This window comes from Sus scrofa, chromosome 7 (genome assembly GCF_054392235.1).
Source record: "Sus scrofa isolate SSC_HxYL_T2T_F1_AM1 chromosome 7, Sscrofa_HxYL_maternal_Yorkshire_Landrace_v2.0, whole genome shotgun sequence".
NCBI lineage: Eukaryota > Metazoa > Chordata > Mammalia > Artiodactyla > Suidae > Sus > Sus scrofa.
In genome coordinates, this window is record NC_139389.1 from 49,804,143 (window position 1) to 49,826,513 (window position 22,371).

A 22,371-nucleotide genomic window follows, 5' to 3' on the forward strand; every position below is an offset into this window, starting at 1 on the left:
ACATCCAAAACAATTTCACCCACTGTGGTATCTGCGAGCAAAGCAAGACTCAGTTGGCCAATCAACTTACCTTTCCCATAAGTGCTGCTGGACTTGGGGCCCAATTTAAGAAGCTATTTTTAGAACAGTCATCAAATTGCAAGAAGAAGAGGGGTGAAAGAGAGCTTGGGCTGTGCGGGGAGAGGCAAATGAAGTTTTGAGCAGAATAGGGGCAAGTAACACTTTTCCCTTTTTATTTACCATGTCTGTTTCCCAGCCCAAGACGGAATCGCCTGCCATCCCCATTCCCAGTGCCACTGTTTTGTTCGATTTGCAGATTCGATTCAACACCGACTCAAGGAAGACCTCCTGTGTACCCCCCAAGGTCAACCATGATAGCACAGGCTTTTCTGCTCTTGCAAGGCACGCCAATAAGAGCACCAAGTAAACATTTTCAAAAACTTCCAAACATCAACCACCAAGGAGCAAAGGAAATACTGGATGCGAGCGGAGATAAGGCCACGTCTCCCCCTGCTTCAGGAGCAGAAAGGGCCTTACCTTGCTGTCTTCCCCTTCAAACACCGACTGGTGGACGTTGCAGGCAAACAGCGAGTTGGGGAGGTCATTGAAGTCCGTGATTGCTTGAAAGGCCTCCTCCGTGAAGCACTGAGTCACAGCCCAATCCCGGTCTATGCAGCAGAGCAAGAAGAGGCCTCCATCTTCTGGGATATGCTCCTGCTGCCCCAGGCTCCTCATGCCAAGGAAGTAAGAATCTCCCCTCATTCCTGAAGGTACAGAGATGGCTGTGTGTTAAAACAGGACTCGATTCCTTGAAAGCTCAGTTGGCAGGTTGCCGTTCTGGAGCTTCTGGGGCAGAGCAGGGGATGGTGGGGGGGGGGGGGTTATGGGAGGGTGGGGGGGGTGACCAGATGGCGAGGCAGGGGCTATTGGGGGTGGGGGTGGGGGGGGAGAACCAGCAAGTTCACATTTTCCCCTTGATCTCTGAGTTACGACTTCCCATATAGCCCTACTTCTGGGCAAGAATCCAGTCTACGCTATGGGCAAAAAAAGAAACCCTCACTTGACTAAGATTAGAGTTAGAGGCAGGGGGCTCTAGCCCAGCTGTCCAGCGTTTACTAGACTGGGGTCTGGGAAATTACGTGAGTTCTCTGAGCCTCGCTTCCTTAAGAGACTCAGATAGACTCAAAGCAAAATGTACATGGGAAAGTCTTTTTTTTTTTTTTAATTCTATTTTAAAGGCACACCTGGAATATGGAAGTTCCCAGGCTCAGGGTCGAATTGGAGCTGCAGCTGCAGGCCTATGCCATAGCCACAACAATGCAGGATCTGAGCTACATCTGTGACTTAGGCCGCAGCTTGTGGCAACATCAGATCCTTAACCCACTGAAAGAGACCAGCGATCGCACCTGCATCCTCATGGACACTACGTCGGGTCCTTAACCCACTGAGCCAGGAGGGGAGCTCTGGAAAGTGCTTGAATAAGTTACATGATGGATTATACCATGACCATTACTGCTCATGCTTATCATGTATTGAGTTCCAGAGCATTCTAAATTATTGACATGCATCCACTGACCTACTGAAGCTCCGCTAGAGTCTTTGAGGTTGGTACCCGTATCATCCTCATTTTATGGAGGGAAAACCCAGGAATACGGCACTTAAGTAGCTCTGACAGGGTCCCTGACAAAAACAGCAGGACTAGGCATCAGACTCAGGGGGTCTGGCATTGAAGTCCCTGCTCCTATGCCATGGAAAGGAAGCACATCGAAATTAGTGCAGGTCTGTATCTAAGGAAGTGCAAGCTATGTCATCACCACCTGAACCCTGATTAGGGCAACTCTAAGAGTTAATCGTTTCTCCGCCATGACAACACACACACACACACACACACACACACACACACACACACACACACACCCTTCTGCCTGGGGTACGCTAAGTAATTTGTGAACTCTGGATCTTACAAAATCAATACTATCTTGGCTGACGGATGGTGTATAGATTCCCCTCCCTCGGAGCCCCGCATAGGAAGCTTTCCTGTGTTAATCTCATCTAGCTTGTTCCATCATTCGATTATTTCATCACCCCGTACATTCAAAATTCGACCCAGCTGCAGCCAGCCAGAGAGGAGAGTTTTTCCACATGTTTTTTGTTTGTTTGGTGGGTTTTGTTTTGTTTTTTGCTTTTTAGGACTGCACTCACAGTATATGGAGGTTCCTAGGGATCCGAGCCGAGTCTGCAACCTACACTACAGCTTGCGGCAACACCAGATCACTGATCCACTGAGCACGGCCAGGGATCGCATGTGATACTAGTCAGATTCATTTCCGCCGCACCACAACGGGAACTCCTCCATGGTTTGATACTGGGACATAATTCAGTAGTTTTTGCCAGTCTTCCCATGCACTTCAAGGGTCAGTTTTTGCCTTTTTCTTTCATATCTGTTTTCACACCTATTATACTCTTATGTTCCAAGATTAATAATTAAGGGCTCAGAAGGTGAAATAACTTGCCCATGGGTACAAGGTAAGACTGCCTGGCAACTACGATGTGGATGCTAGATCATCTTCCATAAGCTTCATTTCTCCCCATCCCAGCAACGCAGAACCTCAGGATTAAGGACAGAAAGGCCACAAAATGTCACTCTGGCCTCATCAAGTTTAGTTAAGACACAAATTCCAGATCCTCAGACAAATATGGGTTTCTACTTATAATCTCTCTTGAACTCTGAATGTAGCACTGTGATGAGGTTGTTTCTTGTTTTATTTTTCCTAGAAACAAAGCCCAGATGGGATCCTGATAAACGGTACTTGATGAAAACACAAAAGATGTGTTAAACTCTTAGGCTTGTACGGGCGTTTTAGTTTTGTTTTGTTTTTCCATATACCCACGGCATATGGAAGTTCTAAGCTACAGCTAGAGCAATGCCACATCCTTGACCCATTGTGCCACAGCAGGAACTCCAGAGTTGCTATTATTTGAAATAATAACCCCAAATCAGATCACTATGATTGTGGAAAATAAAAATGTTATTCTTATATAAAATATAATTGCACCATTCCTATTTTCTAAAGGTTCTCAAAACTCCAATTAATGCAACACTGCCTGTATTTAAGTCAACAAAATATTCATTTTTAAATAAAAATATGGTATATGTTTTAAGCTTTGTTTTACTCTATAATTAATCCAAAATATATGACGATTTTTAATGAGAAGAAAAAAACTTGATGACATACTTCTAAGTATTTATTTTCCTTCATATTCATTTAAACTGTTGCTTTAGATATTTGGGGGTAATATGCATAGTAACCACCACTTATTATTATTAAGCATGAATTATTTTAGTAGTAAAAATAATTACTAAGAACATTAAGATAGTTTTACAGTTGATCCTTGAGCAATGAGGGTTTGGGCCACCAACTGGCTACACAGTCAGAAATTCCAGTATGGGAGTTCCCGTCGTGGCTCAGTGGTTAACGAATCTGACTAGGAACCATGAGGTTGCAGGTTCAATCCCTGGCCTTGCTCAGTGGGTTAAGGATCCGGCGTTGCCGTGAGCTGTGGTGTAGGTCGCAGATGTGGCTCGCATCCTGCGTTGCTGTGGCTGTGGTGTAGGCCAGAGGCTATAGCTCTAATTAGACTCCTAGCCTGGAAACCTTCCTATGCCGAAAGGGCAGCCCTAGAAAAGGCAAAAAGACAAAAAAAAAAAAATTTCCAGTATGACATTATAGTCTGCCCTCCTTATATAGGATTCTACATCTGTAGATTCAACCAACCCCAGATTCTGTAGTACTGTAGTATGTATTTGGTGAAAAAAATCTGTGTATCAGTGAACCTGCACTCTTCAAACCCACGTTGTTCATGGTTCTACTGTATTTTCAACAATAGAAAAACCTTTTGATAATAAAGTTATAATCATCCAGGACCTTGAAATTGAGATATTAAGTCTCAACTCTGATTTTATTTTTAATCCCATCTCTCTTATTTAAAAAATTTGAAATTAATCAAAATAGGTCCCCTAATGTTCTTAAACAGGTCAGAGAACATTTCAATTATTCTTTTTTCAAAGAGAATTAAGATCCATTACTGAACAAATTAATTAAATAGACCAACTATCAAGGCTCACTCAGGACTCATTTTAATCTACTTAAATAGCCTTAACTTCTGTTCTAAGCTGTAACAATACGATTACCTTCATGAGACATCTTTATTTTAAGCTCATTACTCTCACTAAAGATTTAAAAGGTGAACGCATTTTTGGCAAACAACCCAGTCTACTTACATGGAGAAATATTTTAGAAGTCAGAGCTTTGAACAAAGAAACCTGGCTTCTCTTCCCATTTCCATTTCTGACTCACCTCCTAATTTAGAGAAATCAACTGATCATTCTATGATTCCGTTTATCTTTATAAAACAGCAACAAAAACCTCCAGCTGCCTCTCACTCAGCCAAGTAGGAAGGGAAGGGGGGAATGGAACAGGCATGAAAGAAAGTGATCAAAATCAGTATTAATCACTCATAAAAGGATATGTACTAGAAAATCCTAGAAAAAGACATCATTATGATCACCTCAGAGCAAGATTCTTATGCTTTGGTATTACCACAAACCTTTATTTTATTTTTTATTTTTTTGTCTTTTTGCCTTTTCTAGGGTGGCTCCCTCGGCATATGGAGGTTCCCAGGCTAGGGGTCTAATCGGAGCTGCAGCCGCGGGCCTACACCAGAGCCACAGCAACGCAGGATCCGAGCCACGTCTGCGACCTACACCACAGCTCACAGCAACGCCGGATCCTTAACCCACTGAGCAAGGTCAGGGATTGAACCCGCAACCTCATGGTTCCTAGTCGGATTCGTTAACCACTGAGCCACGACGGGAACTCCTACCACAACCCTTTAGTAAACCCAAATAAACGCAAAGAGAGGGAAACGTTAACGATGAAAAGAACTCCCTCACAAAGAAACCTAAAGACCCTACAGCCCCAAATAGCTAGTTTATCTTTTAAATTCATTTCAAAACTCTTAATTGTGGTAGACTAATTAAGAGGCACCAACTGCCTACATGGATAAGAAGATGTACTTAGGTTGTCTTTCATTCTAAATCTGAGGTTGGTCATCCAAAAGAGAACAGCTTCTTTCAGCTCCAAAGATGACTTTTCCCAGAGGGCTCCCATCCTCCCCCAGGACCCATGCATTTAGCATCCTTCCTTTGCACTTCCCCAGAACCCAACGGAGCCCTCTTGCAGCTCATTCCATGATTACGTATCCCAACCAGATTGATTTTTTTTGGGGGGGGTGGGGGCGCGCCTACAGCATGTAGATGTTCCCAGGCCAGGGATCGAACCCACACACAGCAGTCACCTGAACCACAGCAGCGGTAACGCGAGTTCTTAATCCACTGAGCCACAAGGAGACTCTGAGTCTGATGTTTCTTGACAGCAGAGAGTGAGTGGCCTTCATGTAGGTTACCTTCCACCTGGGACAGCTAGAAAAGCCCTCAAGATGATGTTTGACTGAATGAATGAATTTTGTAAAAAGGAAGTCTCTTTCAGGAAATAACACACCAGCGAAGGCACTACTGCGGCCAATTTAAAGCACATATGCCAAAGATATGTTATTTCCAATGTATACACTAATAATAAAAATTAACCATCATTTCAAATGTAGTTTTAAAAATGGAAGATACTACAAGTCTATTCTCCAAGTCCATGCTTTTCTTTTCTGTGGAAAGGTTCATTTTACCATATATTAGATTCCAGACATAAGTGATATCATATGGTATTTGTCTTTCTCTTTCTGACTTATTTCACTTAGTATAAGAGTCTCTAGTTCCATCGCTGTTGCTTCAAGTGACATTACTTTGTTCTTCTTTTATAGCTGAATAGTATTCCATTGCTGGAGCATGGTAGAGGGTAATGTGAGAAAAAGAATGTATATATGTATGTGTGACTAGGTCACCTCACTGTACAGTAGAAAACTGACAGAACACTGTAAACAACTCTAATAGAAAAAATAAAAATCACTTAAAATAAAAAATTAGAATTAAAATGGAAGATAATAAGAATCTCTCAAAGTCCTCTGGCTAAAGTTAAAAATCAGTCTAGTATAATTAAGGTAACATTTATGTTTTTCTTTTCTTTTCTTTTTTTGTCTTTTTGTCTCTTTAGAGCCACACCCTCGACATATAGAGGTTCCCAGGCTAGGGGTTCAATTGGAGCTGTAGCCGCCGGCCTATACCACGGCCACAGCAATGCAGGATCCAAGCCAAGTCTGCAACCTACACCACACCTCACAGCAACGCCAGATCCTTAATCCACTGAGTGAGGCCAGGGATTGAACCCGAGTCCTCATGGATGCTAGTCAGGTTCGTTAACCACTGAGCCATGATGGGAACTCCAACATTTATCTCTTTTGATTACATGAGTTCATTGAAGGAAAAACTGGAAAAATCAGAAAGGTGTAACAAAGGAAATTAAAAGTAAAGTATAATCCTCCTATCCAGAAAACTCTGCTAATGTGTTAGTATATTTAGTTTCAGCATTTTTTTATGCGTAATTTTCTTTTTTGGCATGTGGAAGTTCCTGAGCTAAGGACTGAACCCAAGCCACAGCAGTGACCATGCCAAGTTCTTAACCCCTAGTCTGCCAGGGAACTCCTCGTTCATAATTTTGAAAAAAACCTGGGAGCTTGCTGCTTAGTATTGCACATAGATACAGCCAAGAGCAGTTCCCTGTAGCATTACACATTCTTTGAAAACATGAATTTTAATAGCCATTTAGAATCCCAGTGTATAGATCTGTCATTATTGATTTAACCATTCTTCTGTTGTGTGACATTTAGAAAGCATATATTTCCATCATCACATGCATCTGGGAAAAAAAACCCACCACCCACTTTTAAGATATGAAGTCTCCGCTGGGAGAATCTCAAAACTTCAGAAGCAGAGAAGAGACATCTTTAGGAAATCTTGGAAAGAGCCCCAGAGGCCTGCTTGGGTTTGGTCCTTCTCTAAGTTGTGTAAGTTCTGGGTTGTGGTTTCCATGTTAGCAAAACAGAAAAACACCATGGCCTTGTCTACTGTGAACATGAAATGAGCGAAGGGGATGAAAGTCTTGTGAAGCCTCCAAAACCCTATGTGAATTAAGACTATTTATTATCAGGCTCATGAAGAGCAGAGGAACCTGGAATGCCCACTGTGGCTCAGCAGTCACGAATCCAACTAGTATTCATGAGGACGCGGGTTTGATCCCTGGCCCCGCACAGGTGGCTAAGGATCCGAGTTGCAATGAGCTGTGGTGTAGGTCGCAGACGAGGCTCAGATCCCGTGTTACTGTGGCTATGGCCTAGGCTGGCAGCTGCAGCTCCGATTTGACTCCTAGCCTGGTGAACCCGCATGTGCTGCGGGTTCACCCCTAAAAAGCCAATTAAAAAAAAAAAAAAAAAAGCACAGGGTTCCTGTCCTGGCTCAGTGGTTAATGAATCCGACTAGGAACAATGAGGTGGCATGTTCGATCCCTGGCATTGCTCAGTGGGTTAAGGATCCAGCGTTGCCATGGGCTGTGATGTAGGTTGCAGATGCTGCTCGGATCCCAAGTTGCTGTGGCTGTGATGTAGGCCAGTGGCTACAGCTCCAATTCAACCCCTAGCCTGGGAACCTCCATGTGCCACGGGAGCGGACCTAGAAAAGACAAAAAGAAAAAAAGAAAGAAAAAAGAGAGAGAGAGAGAGGAACCTGCACACAGACCTGGTTGCCGTCGACTACTGCTGAGGGTGTGAATAAGGTTCAAACTTCAGTGAACATCCATGACGCTAAACCCATGTCATAACATGAGAAACAAGAAAGGATGCCTCTTGAATATCTGGTCTGGGTCTGGCTGGAGAGCCATTAGAAGGGCAGATGTTCATAAGGCAAAAGAGAGTGACTGAATAAAAACAAAACCCCTCTCCCTCCCCAGACACTGGCAACTGCTTATTTAAATGTTACAAAATAGGTGGCAAGGAGACTAGAAATCAAATTCGACTCATTTTAATGGAAGAAGAAGTCGGCAAGGAGGAAAAAAATATTTTCAACTATTTCCTTATTTTGCTATAATGTGAACATGATCTCATCCAAGATCCTCAGGTAACACTCAGATTACTTCTTAAACATTTTTTTGGCCACGCCCAAGGCATGTGGAAGTTCCCAAGCCAGAGATGGAACCTGCACCACAGCAGTGAGAAAGCTGGATCCATAACCCACTAGGCCACCAGGAAACTCCTAAATAAACATGAAAAGACCTAAAATGAAGGTGGTATGGTTCTTACCATGAAGACTAAACACTCGACACTTAAAGATCCCTGTGTGGCATCAAAGAAGTAGCAACTGAATAAATGTTTCCAGAAACTCAGGTGGTCATTACTGGGTTTCCATACACAAGGAACTAACCTTTCCAGAACTCCCACTTTTCATTCCTAACAAACATTTCTTTCTTTTTTTTTCTTTCTTTTTTTTTTTCTTTTTGCTATTTTAGGGCTGCGCTTATGGTATATGGAGGTTCCCAGGCTAGGGGTCGAATCGGAGCTGCAGCCGCCGACCTACGCCAGAGTCACAGCAACGCAGGATCCGAGCCACGTCTGCGAACTACACCACAGCTCACGGCAACGCCGGATCCTTGACCCACTGAGCAAGGCCAGGGATTGAACCCGCATCCTCATGGATCCTAGTCGGGTTCATTAACCACTGAGCCAGGAAGGGAACTCCCACCTAACAAACATTTTTTAAAAAATATGGCACAATTAAGAAGTTCCCATTGTGGGAGAGTGGGTTAAAAATCCAACTGCAGCATGGTGGTGTGGGTTTGATCCCCTGCCCTGGTGCAGTGGGTTAAAGGATCTGGCGTTGCCCGTGTGGTTTGGATTCAATCCCTGGCCTTGGAATTTCCATATTCCACACGTGTGGCCATTTACATATGGTGTACATATGGTATGCCATATGTACATGCCACATATATATATATGCTACATATGCATATGGTACTATATATGCACGATTTATATATACATGGTGTGTGTGTGTATATATATATATATATACATAAATACACACACATACATACATACATATAGAGAGAGTACAATTTGCACATATGTAGGGTACTATTAAGTCCAGAGGAAGGGAACTAAAAGAGCCATCCGATTCTGCTGGATATCATTTTTGTCACAGTGTTATCAATATGCATGAGGTTCAGATTGCTGAATTGCAGAATCCTAAAAATTCTCACCTTTCTAGGAATGGGGTATATCTCGTGAGACTGGGGAGCCATGCATTTGCCACAAGAGTTCTGATCTAGAAAGTCTTTTTTTTTTTTTTTTTTTTTTTTTTTAAGTTTATGGCCGCACCCAAGGCATATGGAGACATGTGGAAGTTCCCAGACCAGGGACTGAATTCAAGCCACAGTTGCAACCTACACCACAGCTGCAGCAACATCAGATCCTTTAACCCACTGCACTGGGCCAGGGATCAAACCTGCACCTCCACAGTGACCCAAGCCACTGCAGTTGGATTATTTTCTTTTTTTTTTGTCTTTTTAGGGCTGCACCCAAGGCATATGGAAGTTTCCAGGCTAGCAGTTCAACCAGAGCTGCAGCTGCAAGCCTACACCACAGCCACAGCAAAGCCATCTGAGCAGCGTCTACAACCTACACCACAGCTGACGGCAACACTGGATCCTTAACCCACTGAGCAAGGCCAGGGATCGAACCTGCATTCTCATGGATACTAGTCAGGTTTGTTACTGCTGAGCCAGAACAGGAATTCCCCGCAGTTGGATTCTTAAACCATTGTGCCACAGAGGGAACTCCCTGATGTGGAAAGTCTTAAACTGGATAGAGGAGTGGAAAAAATCACAAATAAGCCCATGAGAGCAGCAGAGTCGTGGCAAGAAAAATAACATTGTAAGTAAGCATCCAGGAAGATGCTCATCCTAGCTTCATCATCAAGTCACGTCACCCCATTGACACTGTGATCATCAGTGTGACCCATAAAAAAGGCTGATGCCACCTTGGAAGGGATGGGGTAGTAATATCATCTTGAGTCCCCTTAACATGGAGAAACCAACACGGCCAATTCTGAGTACCTCCTAGGACAGAAATACTGGAACTTTTCCTAAGGAAACTATCTAGTCTCTCTCTTTTTTTTTTTTTTTTTTTTTTTTTTGTCTTTTTGCTATTTCTTTGGGCCGCTCCCATGGCATATGGAGGTTCCCAGGCTAGGGGTCGAATCGGAGCTGCAGCCACCGGCCTACGCCAGAGCCACAGCAACGCTGGATGCGAGCCACGTCTGCAACCTACACCACAGCTCACGGCAACGCCAGATCGTTAACCCACTGAGCAAGGGCAGGGACCGAACCCGCAACCTCATGGTTCCTAGTCGGATTCGTTAACCACTGCGCCACGACGGGAACTCTGGAAACTATCTAGTCTTATCGAGGGGTCCAAAGTCATGTCAACTAAGAAACAGGGACATGGGGACACACAGCATAGGACACCGGAGGGGAGAATTCTGGAGCCAAATCACAGTGACCTTTGGATTCTGCGAGAGGAACCATTCTTGCGATGGCACCAAGAAAGGAGAACTCAAACCAGGGGAGAATGAGTTCACTTTAGTAAAAGCAGCCATGGATCTTTTAACTGTTCAGGTTAAAATAGAAATGGCTAAGGGAGCAACTTGTCCCAGTGACAGCCACTGAGTACGCTCCACAGAGCAGGTGGCATCTATCTGGGAGGATGTCACATAAGGAATACAAGGACCAGGGAGATGGCCAGCTGACATCTCCCTTTAAGGTCCCTTCTCACCTAGATATTTTTCTTTCTCCAAGATTGGAAGAAAATACACAAGAAAAGAGGCATCTGTTTACCCTGGGGCTTAAAGGCACTCAAGAAAGGAGAACTTGTATATCGCCTTTCAGAAACGCGTTCTTCAGTGTTGAAACCTTTATCTGATGCTCACAATAAACCTGCCTCTATTTTTTTGTCTTCCAGGTTATTCAAATTAGAAGCAAGATGTTTTAAAAATAGGAACTAGTGATTTACAAAGAAAAATGAGCTAGACATTCGCAAAAAGTAATTTATTTCTCCTTGGACTAAGAGAGTATTAAAGATTCAACTTATCTGCTTTTTAAATTAAGATGTGGAAACTTTCTGCAATAAGGGCAACATATAGGGGGAAAAACATGTGCCTGATTTCATGGTATAGCCAGTGGAGGAGGATAAACAGGAAACAAGGTAAATGGAAATGATTAATGAATAATTCACTCTGACTTTAAATTCAGTTTTGACTGAAAATCAAGTCAATGGATTATGGGAGGTTTGTTATTTTGGAAGAAGTTAAAGATGATCATGTCGGCTTGAATATTAATAATCAAAACTAAGAATGCAATGTTGCATTAATAAGTAGTAGGAAGAAAGGCCGATAGATAGCTCTTTTTAAGTTGAATATAACGTTAAAGAAATCCAATTCAGGAGTTCCCATCGTGGCGCAGTGGTTAACGAATCCGACTAGGAACCATGAGGTTGCGGGTTCGGTCCCTGCCCTTGCTCAGTGGGTTAACGATCTGGCGTTGCCGTGAGCTGTGGTGTAGGTTGCAGACGTGGCTCGCATCCAGCGTTGCTGTGGCTCTGGCGTAGGCCGGTGGCTGCAGCTCCGATTCGACCCCTAGCCTGGGAACCTCCATATGCTGTGAGAGTGGCCCAAGAAATAGCAAAAAGACAAAAAAAAAAAAAAAAAAAAAAAAAAAAAAAGAAATCCAATTCAATTTTTTAAAGAATAGAAACCTCAATTTAAAGATCTGCAGTGGAGTTCCCGTCGTGGCTCAGTGGTTAATGAATCTGACTAGGAACCATGAGGTTGCGGGTTCAATCCCTGGCCTTGCTCAGTGGGTTAAGGATCCAGCATTGCCATGAGCTGTGGCATAGGTTGCAGACGCAGCTCAGATCCCGCATTGCTGTGGCTCTGGCGTAGGTCAGCGGCTACAGCTCCAATTGGACCTCTAGCCTGGGAACTTCCATATGCCACGGGAGCAGCCCTCGAAAAGGCAAAAAGCCAAAAAGAAAAAAAAAAAAAAAAAAGATCTGCAGTGTTGGGGAGTTCCCATAAGGACTCAGCACAAACGAATCCAACTAGTATCCCTGAGGATGCTGATACAATCCCTGGCCTCAATCATTGGGTTAAAGATCCAACCTTGCCATGAGCTGTGGTGTAGGTCAAAGACGCAACTCAGATCTGATTCGACTCCTAGCCCAGATTGCTTTGGCTGTGGTGTAGGCCAGCAGCTGCAGTTCTGATTCAACCCCTAGTGCAGGAATTTCCATATGCTGCAGGTGCAGCCCTAAAAATCTAAAAATAAAAAATAAATTAAGTGTTGGAGTTCCCACTATGGCTCAGGAGGTTAAGGACCTGATGTTGCCACTGTGAGGATACGAGTTCAATCCGTAACCTCACTTGGGTAAATTAAGGATCGGGTGTTGCCTCAAACTATGGCATGGGTTGCAGATGTGGCTTGGATCTGGTGGTACTGTGGCTGTGGCGTAGGCCGAAGCCACAGCTCCAATTTGACCCCTAGCCCATGAATTTCCATATGCCACAAGTGCAGCCATAGAAAGAAAAAAAAAGGAGAAAGACTTGCTGTGTTTAAAATCCCTTCAGATCTAAAATTAAATGACTTTGACTTTTTTTTGGCCCCGCAACATGTAGAAGTTCCCGGGCCAGGGATCGAACCCAAGGCACAGCAGTGACCCAAACCACTGCACTGACACTGTTGGATTCTTAACCTACTACACCACAAGGGAACTCCTTAAGTTAAATGATTCTTTAACGATACCTGGGACAAAATAAACTTATTAGAAGAAAAATTTACATGAATCACAATAATCATTTTACAATTAAATCAAATCAGCAGCTTTCATTTTTGGTCTGGCCTTAATGGTGAGGTCTTTTGGATGCATAGCTAGATTCTCTTCGGGATAAGCCAGGCCTTTTGCTCACGTTGTCCATCTTACAGGAAGATGGGAATTGACTATTAGCAACCTCAAACCATCCTGGCCATCCTGGACTACAAAGGAGAGACAAGATATTCTTAGGCTGTGCTCCAGAGAAACCCATTTCAGAGCTCTTTCTGAAATAGAATGGAACCTATTTAGTTCAGCCACAGAATTTTCACACCCACTGAGCTGTGTGAACCTCATGCTCTTCTTTAAAAAAATTTTTTTTTTTTGATTAAATACCATGTGGGATCAGTCTTGAGAGAACCAGGAGCACTCAGTGTTCAATGCATGGTTTTCAAAAGAAATTATTCCCACTCCTCACTCATGGCTCCCTTCAGGACAGCTTCTGGGACCACCGTTCCACTTGAAGTTCCCACAGGACAATAATTCAATTAATTTAACTCCCCAAGGAAGCAGCTTCTTATACATTTTTATGAAGCTAAAAAAAAAAAAAAAAAAAAAATCAAGCTGTTGGCATCATCTCCTTTTGCACTGGATTCTACAGCAGGGATGGGACGACAAAAGCACCCATAATAACATCTTCTAACCTGTAGGGTTTTCATGTCCATGGTCTCTCAGGAAGGATTTGCAAATCCTGTATATCCTTCCAATGGCTGAAATCGAAAGGAAGAAGGACCCTCACATTTATACAGGCTCAGATGGGACAAGCAGTTCGGACATGCGTCTTCCATTTCCACAGCCCTTAGACATCATCCAAGAAAATGTATTCCAAACAGGCTTGTCACGAGAGAAGAGAGTCACAGAAAGGAAACATCACCTTTTTATTTTTATTTTTTTGTCTTTTTGCCATTTCTTGGGCTGCTCCTGCAGCATATGGAGATTCCTAGGCTAGGGGTCGAAGCGGAGCTGTAGCAGCCAGCCTACACCAGAGCCACAGAAACTCGGGATCTGAGCCGCAGCTGCAACCTACACCATAGCTCATGGCAACGCCGGATCCTTAATCCACTGAGCAAGGCCAGGGATCGAACCCGAAATCTCATGGTTCCTAGTCGGATTCTTTAACCACCGAGCCACGACGGAAACTCCGAAACATCACCTTTTATGAAGGGTATGAGGGTAAGAAGCTTTTTCTTAAGGCCTGGCAAATCTATGTCTACAGAGAATCACCTCTGGAAAACCAGAGATTTATTCAACAAAACAAACAGGTAACACTGGAGCCCTCACTCACCCAAAGAGAAGAGCTTTGGTCATTGCATTAGTTAACGTCCCAGCAGGAAAACAGATGGCATGCTCAAGTGGGAGAATCTGAAAAAGAGTTTAATAAAGGAAGAGCCGACAAAGGTGTGGGCAGGCTCTAGAGAAACCACAAAAGAGAAGGCAAAAGCCTGGCTATCCTTAAGCCTGAAGGAGAAAGAAGAGGGGAGGAGTTTCCAGACTTGGGATACAGAAGGCTGAGAGTAGAGAACCCCCAGCAGACCTCTGGTTGAGGGTGAGAACTAAAATACTGCCTGCCAGGAGTTCCCGTCATGGCGCAGCAGAAATGAATCCAACTAGGAACCATGAGGTTGCAGGTTCGATCCCTGGCCTCGCTCAACAGGTTAAAGGATCTGGCATTGCCATGAGCTGGGGTGTTAGGTCATAGACTCGGCTTGGATCCTGCGTTGCTGTAGTTGTGATGTAGGCCAGCAGCTGTAGCTCTGATTCAACCCACTAGCCTGAGAACTTCCACATGCCGCAGATGCAGCCCCAAAAAAGCAACAAAATAAAATAAAATAAAATACTGTCTGCCACATTTTTTTTTTCCAGCCAACTAGGGATATGGCCAGTCCTCAGTGCCACCACAAAGAGGGTGCCAGGGGAGTCAACATCCCCACTTTGCCCTTTCTCTGATCTGCTGGCACCTGGCACTGGCCAAACCCAACAGCAAGGGGCCAAGGGAGCTGGGATGTGGACTACATAGATCAGCCCCAGGGGTATGGTTCAGAATGGGGTATGGTTCTCTACTCTCAGCCTTCTGTGAGTATGGCTCTATGGTTCAGCCCCTCGGGCTCTCTGGGTTCAAGAGAAGAAATCGAGCACGGGCTTCATAACTGGGAGACAGTCTAGATATTTGATAGGTTAATTTCAGTAGATCTCGATCTAAAAATGGTATAATGTCATCCCAGGGGCACCGTGTCCTGACTGCATTTTTCCTAAGAACACAAAGACTGAAAGGGAAATGAGCAGCTCTCTCTCTTTCAAGGCCAATGCCTGCATCACTGTGGACCAGGTCTTCCTGAGCCCAGGAGGGAGGCAGGAGGCCACCCCCTCATTGAGGCTTCAAGAAGAAGCCCACAGACAGCCCCAAGCGTCCAGAGGAGCCAAGCAACTTTAGGCAAAAATACCATTGCACAGAAGGATGGCACGTCTCACAATAGCCAAGACATGGAAACAACCTAAATGTCCATCAACAGATGAATGGGTTAGGAAAGTGTGGTATATATACACAACGGAATACTACTCAGCCATAAAAAGAACAAAATAATGCCATTTGCAGAAACATGGATGGAACTAGAGACTCTCATACTAATTGAAGTTCATCAGAAAGAGAAAGACAAACACTATATGATATCACTTATATCTGAGATCTAATATACAGCACAAATGAACCTTTCTACAGAAAAGAAACAAACTCATGGACATGGAAAACAGACTTGTGGTTGCCAAGGGGGAGGAGGAGGGGAAAGGAGTGGGTTAGACTGGGAGTTGGGGGTTAGTAGGTGCAAACTATTGCATTTGGAGTGGATAAGCAATGAGATCTTGCTGCATAGCACAGGGAACTATATCTAGTCACTTATGATGGAACATGATGGAGGATAATGTGAGAAAAATAATATATATATATATGTATGTATGACTGAGTCACTTTGCTGTACAGCAGAAAATGACAGAACACTGTAAATCAACTACAATAGAAAAAATAAAAATCTTAAAAAAAAGGACGGCCCTTCTAAAGTGAGCAGCAGAGCAGGTGAGGGTTGCCATGGCAGCCAAAGTAAGATCATCTTTCACCTTCTGCTTTCAGATGGGACCTATAGGAAGCTGGGATGGAAGAGCAAAGAGGAAGAGAGGAAAATCCAGCCAAGGGTCTGGGTTACTCAAGAGAGTCTAGTAAGAAAGGAAAGCCAGGCTGGAAAGCTGCCTGGGGAGGGGTGGGGTGTGGAGAGCTGCTTAGAACTCCAGACAGGCGCAGGAGGCAGGTGACCCTCCCTCTAATAAGATTAAAAGATAACATCCGATTGCTTATAAGGTCTTTTTAATGTAGCTGGAAAGTCAGGAGGAAGGGAAAGATAAATAACCCTATCTCGGTGCCCAGTATACACTATGCCATTTTTTCTCCCTCAAATACAGCTAACTTTTCATGTCACTTCCACACTAAAAATCTCCCATAACTCCCTAACATCTAGCAAATTCAAGCAAAAGAGTCCTTCTGCCCAGCAAACCTGGACACCTGCAAGAAGATGACGGATGTCCTTCTGTCCAGAAGTATGTACACCCTCATCAGTGTGAGAAAAGAGTCAGAGCTCCGACTGACTGTTGATAATGGCAATAGAACAGCAGCAGCAAGGGCCAGCCATTCCTGAGGGTTCCTTAGTTCTGGGCACTTCATCTGTATGGAACGAATCAACAGCTGGGCAGCCCCGAGTGCCTGACTCAAGTTTTCCTCACTTCTAGGCATTTGTGCTGATTGCTGGCTCATCCCTGAAGCCAGCCCTGGGACCACCGCCTTTACACCCCAAGATAAGCCCCACCTGCGTAAGAGACACCCCACCTCACCAACCCCCATCATGCTGTGTCTATACCTCTCATGATGCATACTTTGCTGCACCTCTTGTGAAATAAAATTCATATTTTATGGCAAGACAAGAAAAACTTAAACATAAAAAATTCTCCTCTGCCCTTTGGCCTTCTCTCTCCCCAACCCTGCATTGTGTATCTGCATTATACACGGACCAAACCTCCCCCATCAGCGGGAAAACCTGCTCAGCCATCAAGAGAAACATCCTCCCGGCACCAAGGAGATGACTCCTTAAAGAAAACATCCTGGAGTTCCTGTCATGGCTCAGTGGTAACGAACCAGGCTAGTATCCATGACGATGTTGGTTCGATCCCTGGCCTTGCTTAGTGGGTTAAAGACCTGGCGCTGTCATAAGCTACAGTGTAGGCTGCAGATGCAGCTTGGATCTGGTGTTGCTGTGGCTGTGGTGTAGGCCAGCAGCTGTGGCTCCGATTTGATGGCTAGTCTGGGAACTTCCATATGCCGCAGGTGCAGCCCTAAAAAAAAGAAAAAAAAATGACAATATTCCTTCTTGATCAGGTTGGGGGGGGTCACATGACCCACCATGATGATGCTTAGATCTGGATTGTGTAAACTGTCAATAACACATTTTTTTTTTTTTTTTTGGTTTGTGTATCATGACTTTTATTTTCTAGCTACTAATTGTACCTCAGAAAAATCACCATACGGTTTGGAATAGTGACAGCCAACATGATTGAAATGGTCAGGATGGCAGTTAATCGTTGTTGCACGTCCCTGGAAAGCATGATGGTGGAATGTGTGATAACATGGAGCTGCTTCACCCACATCCCACTTCCAGTAAGGACTTATTCCCCTGGCTGCTGGGAGTCCTGTCCGCAGATGGTCTTAGCTCTCAGCCCCTTCCCAGAAAGTTTCAGCTGCTAAAAGCAGCTCTGATTCAGCCCACACCTTCCCAGAGATGGCCCATATTCCATGACTGATCAGAGTAGTGGTATCAAGGTCATCCATTCAGCTCAACTGGGGATGACTCTGATGGACCCTTTCAGTGCTGGAGCTTGTCTTTATCTGGTACCCAGGCTCTGGGTACCAACTTCTCTTACATCATAGGAACTTGTATCCCTTTCTTTCCCATGTGATTTTTAACCAGCCCAGACCTTGAAAACAAAAACAAAAACACATACTCCAACTTCTCCTTCTATATAACGAATAAGATGTCATTAGATGTCCAGCCTTCTGTCTCAAAAAGCTTATATAACTGTACTTGACTTCTAACAGGAGGAATAGTTCTCAGAGTTTTCTGAGATGCCCCTGCTGGGTTCCAATCCTCAAATTTGGCTCAAATAAAATTTCCCATTTCTTTCTTAGATGGACTGATTAATTTTTCATTGACACTCTCCTTGTGCTTTTTTAAATTCTTAGCTTCCATGCCATGTTGAGGGCTTAGGCTGTGTCTTTTCCACCAGGAGAACCCCTGTTACTGCTAAAGATTTTACCCCTTGGAAGGTAACCTCTGGCTTTTCTTGAATTGAATAGAATTCAAGCTCTGCCTTCGATTCTCAGCTCCCCAACAAACTCGCCGCCCCCACACACACACACTCGCCGCCTGATTGTGGATGAGTTACTAAACCTCTCTGTGTTCTGTGTCCTCACCCCTAACGTAGGGATAACAGAAGTGCCTACATCTTAGAGTGCAGTTTTGTTTTGCGTTTGTCCTTTTGCCTTTTCTGGGGCCGCTCCCACAGCATATGGAGGTTCCCAGGCTAGGGGTCGAATTGGAGCTGTAGCCACCAGCCTACACCAGAGTCACAGCAATGCCAGATCCGAGCTGTGTCTGTGACCTACATCACGGCTCACGGCAACGCCGGATCCTTAACCCACTGAGTGAGGCCAGGGATCAAACCCTCAACCTCATGGTTCCTAGTCGGATTCATTAACCACTGAGCCACGACGGGAACTCCTTAGAGTGCTGTTTTGAGGATTTAACAGCTAATGCAATAAGGCATTTAGAACAATGGACTTAGTGATTGCTCAATACATGTTAACTGTTACCAGTATTGGCCATCTTAGGTCCCTCACATGACAAAATCTCTTCCTCTCTTTCCTAGAGTCATCGGTCTTTTTACACACAGAGACGCAGAGGGAAAAGTAAAGCATAGGTTTTGGGGTTGGTCTGTTGGGTCTGAATCCTGGCACTGTCACTTCCTGGCTACGTGACCTTGGACATGTTACTGACCATCTCTGGGCAGTGTGGGTGCAACATGGGGGCCATCCTGGCACCAGCTTCATAGGGTTGTTGTATGAATTAAAGGAACTCTGAAGACAGACCTGGAGTCTACTGAGCACGAGTTGCAGGGGGCGGGGGGGTGCGGGGTGGAAGACCACCGTGGGTGGCAGCTGAGCCCTGCCGCCTGGGTCTGAACCCTCCTTCCACAACCATTTGCCTTGGTGATCTTAGGCAAATTAGTTTCACTCACTAAGCCTCCGTTTCCAGGGCCATAAATCAGGATGAGGGAGAGGCCCAATAATGAGATCATTGTGGTCATGGATTTGGTCCAGAGTCCTGCAGCTGTAATCACTCAGGAGATGTTAGCACTCGCTGATCACTGACTGGCGCTTGTTAATTTCACAGTCATTGCACCTTCATCTCCTTCTCTGTACTCAGATAACTGTTCACTTTCCAAAAAATATATTTTATGTTAGGCTCAGGGTTTGACATGATTTCAGGACCAAGAATTTTCCTTCAGTTGCCCAGCACATGAACTTGGCTTCCTAACACATGTTCCCTGCTTGAGACTGAAGTTTTATTTGTCATTCTCTTTCCTTTGAGCACCGGGGTCCAACGTGGAGAAAAAAATCCCATCAGTGCTTAAGCAGAGGCTCCGGGGTCCTTCCCAGGAAGGTCCTCTCCTCCCCCACGGCTCCCCCAACACCAGCAGAGCTCCCCCCCCAACCCTGGCAGGACCACCCAGTGACTCCTTTCCACCTCCTGTCTGCACATGTGTTGTTACAGACAACATTTGGCAAAGCAAACCCATTTATTGATGTTTTTACATCTCCTCCCATATGGCGAGCATCCCTGTTTCTTCCTGTAATGGCCTGCACCCAGCACGGCTCCTGGTCCACGGCGCTGGCAAGACCAAGGCAACAGAATACCACTACCTCTCCCCAGAGCTACTGAGGTTCTCTCTCCTCCTCCCCCGACCCCATCTCCCTGGCTCTCTCCTCCTAGTAGATGTCACAGAACCTTGCTCATCTTTGATGACACTTTCTCAACTGAGTGACTTGGTAAATCTCAGATTTTCATTGTCTCCTGCTGTGCTAATTCCAGGCAGATGAGGGTTCTCCCCCTCCCTTACTAGTCACTGCTGGTGCAATTCACCAGTTCACTCTTGATCTGAAAGTAAGTCACTGCCCTGACGGCTTCAGGTCACTTTTTAAATCCTTCCCCCCTTTTATTTATTTTTTTAATTGTTGGGAGGGGGCGCACCCACAGCATATGGAAAGTTCCCAGGCTAGGGGTCAAATCAGAGCTATAGCTGCCCATCTACACTACAGCCACAGCAACGCCAGATCCAAGCCACAACTATCACCCACACCACAGCTCAGAGCAACACCAGATCTTTCACCCATGGAGCAGGGCCAGGGATTGAACCTGCATCCTCATGGATACTAGCTGAGCCACAGTGGGAACTCCCTTCCCCTTTTTTAATACCCTGCGGTTGAAGACGTTTTCTCTCTCTCCCTTTCCCCCCCTCTTCCTCCCCTTCCTTCTCCCTCCCCATCTCTCTTTCTTTCAAGTTTACAATCACAGTGTCTATGGGGGGCCTGAAGGAGCAAATGTTGGATTGGACCCGTGCCTTGCGAGCTGGAGCACAACCCCTCCTCTCTGGATGGAGCCACCTGCCCGCAGCCCATTCAGCTGACTGAGAAGCTGACCTAGGCTGGGCAGTTTTCCTTCACATTGTCAGAAAGTCATACTTCGGATGATCCATAATGAGGTGCTCACTTCTGGTGCCACGTGTTGTTTACAAGAAAGGGCTGACCTAGATTCCAGCTTCGAAAAAAACAAGCCGAAACCTTTATTAAAGGACTTTCTGGACAGCTGTGATTGGGACCGGTTGCTCTGAGGCGCCCAGTCAGCTCATCGCCCATTCTTCCAGCAGTGGATCAGAGGCCAGGCTCATGAGGATGGAACCTGGGTGGTGGGATGGTTTCTGGGGAAGATGTCCAGAGGGTTGAGTGAGGGAGCCTGAGCCAGTGCAGGAATCAAGCAGCAGCAGCCACATGGGCTTAATCACTAATATACATTTTAAGACCCGGTGACAACCTTTCCTGGCCTCTACACTGCCTTCCTCCAATGACCACGTGGAAATGAAGTGGGAGGAGGATGTATGTGTATCATCTTTGTACTGGACCGAAAGAGCAAATGGAAACACTTCTAATTCTAATGAACTGAAACCATCGTGGTAGATGCCGTGGGAACCAAGATGGCAGCTTCACCACCACAGCCTGCAGGCTCCCGACAAGGACAACCAGCGCTGTGTGAGGGGCCCGCCTAAGGTCATTCCAACACATCACTGGAAGCTCTTTACATCAGAGGAGAAAACCAGGGCCCCTTCACCTTCCTCCTTGTCCAACCAATCGCAGCACCATTCCCTATGCTTAACAGGAAAAGCAGGCAATGAGATGGAAGCTTCTGGTTGAGAGGTCATGGCCCAGTGCTCATCATTGGATTCCTAAAGCCTGATTCGAGACCTGGAATGGGGCAGTAGGAAAGATGAGAAATGGTATTGCAGGTAAGCCTGTCTTTTTGAGAGACCTATTGTTATTTTTCTTTTCTTTTTTTTTTTTTTTTAGCTATTTCTTGGGCCGCTCCCGCAGCATATGGAGGTTCCCAGGCTAGGGGTCGAATCGGAGCTGTAGCCACCCGCCTACGCCAGAGCCACAGCAACGCGGGATCCGAGCCGCGTCTGCAACCTACACCACAGCTCACGGCAACGCCGGATCCTTAACCCACTGAGCAAGGGCAGGGATCGAACCCGCAACCTCATGGTTCCTAGTCGGATTCGTTAACCACTGCGCCACGACGGGAACTCCTATTTTTCCCTTTAAAGTAGCTACCTCATGGTGCTATCTTACAGGTGACAGTGTATGTCCCACAGCAGATGCTCAAAAAGATTTCTCACATAAATCTAGACAACTGTCTTTTTTCCTTCTTTCCAACAGTTCACTTTCATCTTCTCTATTTTCTATATTTCTTAATTTTTTTTCCTCCTTCCAAAACAGAATCTAATGGGTCTCTTCCCTTCTAGTGTACAATTAGCTCAAATACCAAAAAATGAGGCATTTAAAAACGTAATCAGGAGTTCCCGTCATGACGCAGTGGAGATGAATCTGACTAGGAACCATGAGGTTGCGGGTTCAATCCCTGGCCTCGCTCAGTGGGTTAAGGATCCGGTGTTGCTGTGAGCTATGGTGTAGGTCACAGACACGGCTTGGATCTGGCATTGCTGTGGCTGTGGTGTGGGCCGACAGCTATAGCTCCTAGCCTGCGAACCTCCATATGCCACAGGTGCAACCCTAAAAAAAGACCA

General features: G+C 45.1%; 1 protein-coding gene across 2 annotated transcripts in view; it reads right to left on the bottom strand.

Moving 5' to 3' along the window:
* The window catches only part of RCAN2 (regulator of calcineurin 2), a 303,837-nt gene that overhangs the window by 246,903 nt on the left and 34,563 nt on the right, over positions 1-22,371 (bottom strand). For both annotated transcript variants that reach the window (XM_021098801.2, XM_021098802.2), the window contains exon 2: positions 538-764. In XM_021098801.2, the coding sequence (XP_020954460.1) occupies positions 538-762 (225 nt within the window). In that variant the 5' untranslated portion in view covers positions 763-764. The remainder of the gene's footprint in view (positions 1-537; positions 765-22,371) is intronic.